The sequence below is a fragment of the Opisthocomus hoazin genome, chromosome 7 (assembly GCF_030867145.1).
Source record: "Opisthocomus hoazin isolate bOpiHoa1 chromosome 7, bOpiHoa1.hap1, whole genome shotgun sequence".
NCBI classification, from domain to species: Eukaryota; Metazoa; Chordata; class Aves; order Opisthocomiformes; family Opisthocomidae; genus Opisthocomus; species Opisthocomus hoazin.
Window position 1 is genome coordinate 871,901 of NC_134420.1, and position 7,496 is coordinate 879,396.

The 7,496-nt window shown below is 67.3% G+C and overlaps 1 protein-coding gene across 1 annotated transcript; it reads left to right on the top strand.

The window, feature by feature from the left end:
* The first annotated feature begins 2,978 nt into the window (after positions 1-2,978).
* Positions 2,979-4,070, top strand: LOC104326705 (prolactin-releasing peptide receptor-like). Its single transcript, XM_009931514.2, has one exon. It carries the CDS (start codon positions 2,979-2,981, stop codon positions 4,068-4,070), a length of 1,092 nt encoding a protein of 363 aa, XP_009929816.2.
* The last annotated feature ends 3,426 nt before the right edge of the window (positions 4,071-7,496 follow it).

A 7,496-nucleotide genomic window follows, 5' to 3' on the forward strand; every position in this document is an offset into this window, starting at 1 on the left:
CTTGGCAGAGGGAAAAGCAGCCGAACGGCGGCCGGACCCGGCTCTGGGGCACCTCTGCGGGATTCCCCGGCGCTGGAGCGGGGCCTGGGGGATCGGCCGGCACGGGGAGCACCCAGCGCCTTTCGGGTCGGCAGGACCAGCGCTGCTCCCGGCAGGCTGGGGTCCTGCCCTGGCTCGGTTTTTTCTTCTCCACCAGGAAATAAAATGCAAAAATGGCCTTTTTATTCCTCCAGCCCGTGGCTGCGGGCTGGATGCAGCCCCCCATGGCTCCCTGCAGCCCCCCACGGCTCCCTGCAGCCCCCAACGGCTCCCTGCAGCCCCCCACGGCTCCCTGCAGCTCCCCACGGCTCCCTGCAGCCCCCCACGGCTCCCTGCAGCCTCTCATGGCTCCCTGCAGCTCCCCATGGCTCCCTGCAGCCCCCCACAGCTCCCTGCAGCCTCTCATGGCTCCCTGCAGCCCCCCACGGCTCCCTGCAGCCCCCAACGGCTCCCTGCAGCCCCCCATGGCTCCCTGCAGCCCCCCACGGCTCCCTGCAGCTCCCCATGGCTCCCTGCAGCCCCCCACGGCTCCCTGCAGCCCCCAACGGCTCCCTGCAGCCCCCCATGGCTCCCTGCAGCCCCCCACGGCTCCCTGCAGCTCCCCATGGCTCCCTGCAGCCCCCCACGGCTCCCTGCAGCCCCCAACGGCTCCCTACAGCCCCCCATGGCTCCCTGCAGCCCCCCACGGCTCCCTGCAGCCCCCAACGGCTCCCTGCAGCCCCCCCACAGCTCCCTACAGCCCCCCACGGCTCCCTGCAGCCCCCCACGGCTCCCTGCTATGGCTGCCCGGCCCTTGCTGGGTTGCTGGCTGGAGCTGCTCGGTTTTGGGGACAGGCTGGTGCGCGCTGGGGGTTCAGCTCCGAGGGCACACGCCGTACCCCACGCCTGCACCCCACCCCACGGCTGGCTGCGGGGCCCCGGCGCTGGGGCCGTGCTCACCCCATGGCTGGGTGCCCATCAGCCCACGGCTGGACCACCCTCACCCCCACCCTGCCCTCGCCCCGCAGCTGGGCCACCAGCACCCCGCGGTTGGGTGCCCGTCGCCCTACAGCTGGGCCACCCTTGCCCCAAGGCTGCCTTCACCCCACGGCTGCCTGCACCCCACGCTGCTCTTGCCCCACGCTGCCTTCATCCCACACTGTGCTTGCCCCATGGCTGTCTTTGCCCCACGCTGCCTTCACCCCACGCTGCCTTCATCCCACGCTGTGCTTGCCCCACGGCTGCCTTCACCCCACGCTGCCTTCACCCCACTCTGCCCTCGCCCCCCCCCCCCCCCCCCCCCCCCCGCCCGCTCCCCCGGGCCGGGACCCCCGACGGGGCGGCCACTGCCGGCGCCCGGGAGCTCCGCGCGGTCCCTGCGCCCGCCGTCCCCGTTACCCCCCCCCCCCCCCCCCCCCCCCGCTCCCCCTCCCCAGCGCCTTCCCCTCCCATCCCTGCGCGGGGAGGGGGGGCTCCCGGAGCCGGCCCCGAGGGCGGGCGGGGAATGCCCGGAGCCGCCGCGCTCCGTTCCCCGGGAGCCACCGGGGGCCCCGCCGGGGTTGGGGGGGGGGGGGAGGCGGTACCCGAGCGCGGCGGGGGGGGAACGACCCGTGCCGTCCGGTCCCTGCTGCGAGGCGGGGGCAGCGGGGAGGGGACAGCCCAGCCCCGGCGGAGCGGGAGCGAGCGGCGGCTGGCGGGCGGCTCCCGGTGAGTACCCCGGGGGGGGGGGGGGGGACGCTGCTCCGCGCCCCCGGCCCCGGGCACCCCACGGCCCCGGGGTCTCTCCCACGCCGGGGGGGGGGGGGGATGCGCGGTGCTCAGCGGGCTGGGAAACCGCGCTGGTCCTCGGTTAATGACAGCGGCCACTTAATTAGCGCTGGTTTGACTCGGGGGGGGGGGGGACGACACCGCCCAGGTCCCCGTGAGGGGGGGTGAATCGGGGGTTTGGCGGCGAGGGGTCCGAGGGGGCGTCCCGGAGGGTCCCCGTGCCCCGCGCTTGCTGCGGGAGAGCCTTTGCCATCGCCGGCCCGGGGCTGCTGCCGGAGGGTTGGGGGCCGTGCCCACAGCCCCGCAGCCCCGCACGCCCGCCCGCAGTGCCCGCAGCCCCCCACTCCCACCCAGCCGTGCCCCGCAGCCCCGCATGCCCACCCGCTGTGCCCGCAGCCCCCCACTCCCACCCGGCTGTGTCCCGCAGCGCTGGAGCCCCGCACGCCCGCCCACCGTGCCCGCAGCCTCCCACCCGCAGTGTCCCGCAGCCCCGCACGCCCACCCATGCCCCGCAGCCCCCCACTCCCACCCGCCGTGCCCTGCAGCCCCGCAGCCCCGCACGCCCACCCAGTCGTGCCCAGAGCTCCCCACTGGCCGTGCCCCACAGCCCCGCACGCCCACCCGCAGCCCCGCAGCCCCCCGCTCCCACCCGCAGGAGGAAACCACCCGGGCAGCAGAGCCGGCTCCGTGGGTGGCGGGGAAATAACCCACGGGGTCACACAACCCGGTGGGACGGGGACCGGCGGGGCGGGCTGGGACGGAGGGGGACGCGAGGGCCGGGAGGTGGAGGGGACCCTTCAGGGGAGCCGGGGGCCGGGCGGCAGCCACGGGGCTGGCAGGGGAAAAATGAAAAGCAGAAAACATGGGAGCGCCGGTGGCTTCTGCCTTCGGCCAGCGCAGCCCCCAGGCTGCCGTCCACGAGACCCCCGAGGTGCTGCCCCTGCCCTGGCTCGCCGTCCCGTCGCCGCGTGCCCCGGTTTCTCCCAGCCGAGGCTCCCCCGGCTCTGCCGCTGGGCACCTTCGCTCCGAGCAAGCCACGGCATCGTTTAGGTCAGCCGGAGCTGGAGGGCCTGGACCCCAGGGATGGGTTCCATGGCCCAGAAGTACGACCCAGGCACGGTTCTGTCCCGCTCAGGGCTGACGGGCTCGTCCCTGGCTGCGAGGGGTGGAGAGGCAGCGCCGGGACGGACGGCATGGCTCACGGCCAGCAGCCCAACGACTCCTGGCAGAACGGCTCGGCCCCGCTCTTCACCGGCCTGGACCTCCTCCTGGAGCTGAAGCCCCTCTTCATCCCGCTCTACGCCACGCTGGTGGCAGTGGCGTGCACGGGGAACCTCTTCCTCATCCTCCTCATCGCTCTCACCAAGAAGCTGCACTGCACCACCAACTTCCTGATCGGGAACCTGGCGGCGGCCGACTTCATCATGTGCCTGGCCTGCGTCCCGCTGACCGTCTCCTACGCCTTCGAGGTGCGGGGCTGGCTCTTCGGGATGTTCATGTGCTACTTCGTCACCTTGATGCAGGCCACCACCGTCTTCGTGTCGGTGCTGTCCCTCACCGCCATCGCCATCGACCGGTACGTTGTGGTGGCGTACCCTATTCGCAGGAGGATAAGCTGCAGGTCCTGCGTCTGCCTCGTGGCCTGCATTTGGTTGCTCTCCATCGTGGCCTCCGTTCCCACGTCGCTGCACACCCACTACTTGGACCTCAACGCCATCGGCCACGACATGATCATCTGCGAAGAGTTTTGGAAGCACGAAGAGAGAGAGCGGCTGCTGTACTCGTGCTTGATGCTCCTCTTGTCCTACATGCTCCCGCTGCTGGCGGTGTCGGTCTCCTTCTGTGCCATCACCTACCACCTGCGGAGGAGGAACGTGCCGGGTGCTGCCCACCCCTGCCAGGACAAATGGACCAGAACAAAGCAGAAGACCTTCCGGGTGCTCACCGTCTCGGTGGTGTGCTTCGCGATCTGCTGGCTGCCCCTCCAGGTGGTGAACTTCATCAGAGACATCGACGAGGAGTTCACCATCCTGGACAAGAGGTACGTCAACGTCATCCAGGTCTCGTGTCACCTGATTGCCATGAGCTCCGCCTGCTACAACCCGTTCATCTACGCCTCCCTCCATGACAAGTTCTGGTTCCACCTCAGCAGCTACTTCTACCGGAAGAAGAAGAGCTCCAGCGTCATGTCCTGCAAGGCTTCTCGATTCAACACCTGCTCCACCCTGGCAGATGCTCCTGCCGCGGTCTTGGAGAAGATAGCCTTGCAAAATAGATGCTCTTAGCTGAAGGACCCCGAGAGCTCAGCTCTGCTTGTGGACCTGGTGTGCACTTTGCTTGAGACTGGACATGGGAGCTGGTGGCTGGTCGCGGTGGCGTGTCCCCAGGAGAAGCCTCTGGTGCCTGGCAAGCACCAGGGAACAAACCCATGGGCTTTGTGTCCCCAAGGAGCGGCTCTTCGGAGCAGCTCCAGCGTGCTCTGTTCTTTGGGGAAAGCAAAGGAGGGCGACAGCAGACACCGCAGCCAGGTGAAGGCAGGGCCACCCGGAGCGGGACGTCGCGGCTGCCCACGCAGGGACGCGCTGGAGTGGCAGTGGGTGTTCCCACAGCCGGCTGGGCAGCTGTGCCAAGGGCACGACGGATGCTTGGCTCGTTGGAACAGGGCAACGGAGGAGTATCCAGCTTCACGGCCGGACACACAGCTAGCTTTGCAGACCTTCCCTCCCATCATGGCTGGGGGCAGAGTGTGCACCCAGTATCTCACATCATGGCTGGGCGGGGGGCATATACCCTACATCCTGAATCCCACAGAATCACAGATCTCTGATACCCCAGATCTGTGATTCTGTGGGATTCAGGATGCCCCATGCCCAGGGTCTGGGGTATGTACCCCGCATCCCGAATCCCGGCTGGGCGGGGGGTATGTACCCCGCATCCCGAATCCCAGCTGGGTCTGGGGTATGTACCCCACATCTCGAATCCTGGCTGGGTGGGGGGTATCTACCCTGCCTCCCAAATCCTGGCTGGGTGGGGGTATGTACCCCGCATCTCGAATCCTGGCTGGGTGGGGGGTATCTACCCTGCCTCCCAAATCCTGGCTGGGTGGGGGGTATGTACCCCGCATCCCGGATCCCGGCTGGGTGGGGGGTATGTACCCCGCATCCCGAATCCCGGCTGGGCGGGGAGTATGTACCCCGCATCCCGAATCCTGGCGGGGCGGGGGGTATGTACCCCGCATCCCAGATCCCGGCTGGGCCCAGCAGTGGCCGGCGCGGTGTCTGGAGCACGCAGGCTGCTCCCTGCAGTTTATTTAGGAGCTGGGTCAGCTTCTAAGCAAGACAAACACACGCCGAGTGCGTTTAAAAAACTATTTGGAGAGCGTAGGTCTTCATTTTGTAGGACAGAGATTGTTCCTAAGCAACAGACGGCACTTGCTGCCTCTGGGAGGGCTCCGTCGCTCACAGGTAGCGGTTAAATCGCCGCGTGTTTTTTCTTTCAAATCGCCATTCCTCGGTGAGCAGACGACGCGCGTTCCGAAACGTGCGTTTCCCGGGTGGAGAGCATGCAGGAGCACGCGGCCGCCGCGAGCAGACGGCTTGTTCTGCGTGGGGGGGGGCTCCCAGAACCTGCTTGGCTTCCTGAAGAAGCCGCCCGTGCAAGCAGACCGGAGGGTCCCCACGTCTCCGGGGTCCCCGTGTCTCCAGCGCGCAGCCAAGCGAGGCAGGCGTAGCCGGGCACGTCCGTGAAATTATCGCTCGTCGTCGTGGCCGAGCAGGACCCCAGGGGATGGGGCACCCAGAGTGATGGGTTTGCTGGGGAGGAGGTCTCCATCTCTGCTCTCAGGGTGGTTTATGATCGTACCTGTCCACGTTCAGGCTCCGTGGGTGGAGGTGGGAAGCCTGGCGACGGGCTGTCCTCACCCAGAAACCGCCGGGCAAAGCGTGGGTTTGCTTGGGCGCTGCGTGGTGCCTCCAGGAGCCTGCTGCCTCTGTGGCCCGTCGGCCGGGGCCGTGCAAGCCGCGCACCCAGAAGGTGCGAACCCAGAAGGTTCTCCTTCCCCTCTACACTGCCCTAGTGAGGCCTCATCTGGAGTACTGTGTCCAGTTCTGGGCTCCCCAGTTCAAGAAAGATGAGGAGCTACTGGAGAGAGTCCAGCGGAGGGCTATGAGGATGAGGAGGGGACTGGAGCATCTCTCCTCCGAGGAGAGGCTGAGGGAGCTGGGCTTGTTCAGCCTGGAGAAGAGAAGGCTGAGAGGGGACCTTCAAAATGCCTCTAAATATCTGCAGGGTGGGGGTCAGGAGGATGGGGCCAGACTGTTTTCAGTGGTGCCCAGCGACAGGACAAGGGGCAACGGGCACAAACTGAAGCAGAGGAAGCTCCAGCTAAACCCGAGGAAGAACTTCTTCCCTCTGAGGGTGCCGGAGCACTCGAACAGGCTGCCCAGGGAGGCTGTGGAGTCTCCTTCTCTGGAGATATTCCAGCCCCACCTGGACAAGGTCCTCTACAACCTATTGTAGGTGACCCTGCTTTGGCAGGAGCGTTGGACTAGATGACCCACAGAGGTCCCTTCCAACCCCTACCATTCTGTGATTCTGTGAAGGCACCAGCGCTTTGCACCCGGGTGCCCCACTGGGTTTCCACCTCTTGATGTCCCGGGAGGAGCCTTTGGGGACAGCCCAGAGGTGCCAGCATCGCCGTAAGCACCGGGTCACGACAGCCGTGCCTGCGGTTCGCTGTGCTCCGTGCGCCGAGCCGCGTATCTCCCACCGCTTTAAAGGACTTTAAAGCCCTTGAGCAGCGTGTCCTCACCGCTCCAGGAAAGCTCTCCACGGCGTTGGCCGTCACTCATGCTTTCAGCCCACAGCTTGGGATCCTCCAGCGCAGACGCAGCCGGATGGACCCGAGCAGGACCCCTAACGCACCCTCGTTATGCCTGGGCGGGGGCTGCTGCCCGCTCGCCTTCCTGCGAGACCTTGGTGGTGGTCCTGGAAGGACGGTGTTCACGCCCGCAGTGCAGCCAGTGGAGACGGGGACCTGTGGGGCTGTGAGCTCCACCACGTACCCGCCAAGCAGCCGACTCCGTGTGCTTCTCGCCGCTTGCTCGTGGCCGCGCGGGGCTGGGCTCGGGGCAGAGCCGGGTCGCTCGTCCGGGAGGAGCAGAGCAAACCAGAAGGTGCACTGCTTCTCCTCCCCTCTGATAAAGGCTTTAAACGCTCGGGCTGCGTGTTTGCGTCCATTCGAGTCCAGCAAGAAGGAGCGCTCCTTGCCTGCAGCGTGATCCCACCCCGGGCAGGGGGTCTGGAGATGCTCGGCGCTGGCGGCAGATCCGTGGGGGTCAGCCCGAGCGCAGGGCTGGGGACGTGAGGCCGGCTGAGGTTTCAGGAGAGCTCTGCTAGGAAGCAGCTCTGGCCAGAGAGGAAAGGTTGGACGTGCATTTTTTTTTTTTTAAACGAGATTCAGGACACGTGTTCACTCACTGTGATTTCTCGCCACAGCGCTGGCCATAGCCCGGATCTGTCTGAAATCTCCGGGGTGAGGGCTGCCGTCTCGCTGCCCGGCCAGCCCTGCCCCGGCTGAAGGCTCCGGTCTGAGAGCACCCGCCCAGGGTCTCCTTATGGGCGACCACGTAGCGTTGGTGGCCTCTCCTGCCGGCCCCGCAGCTTCTCCTCCAGCCACAGACCCCTTAGTCCTGGCGATGTTTGCCAGCAAA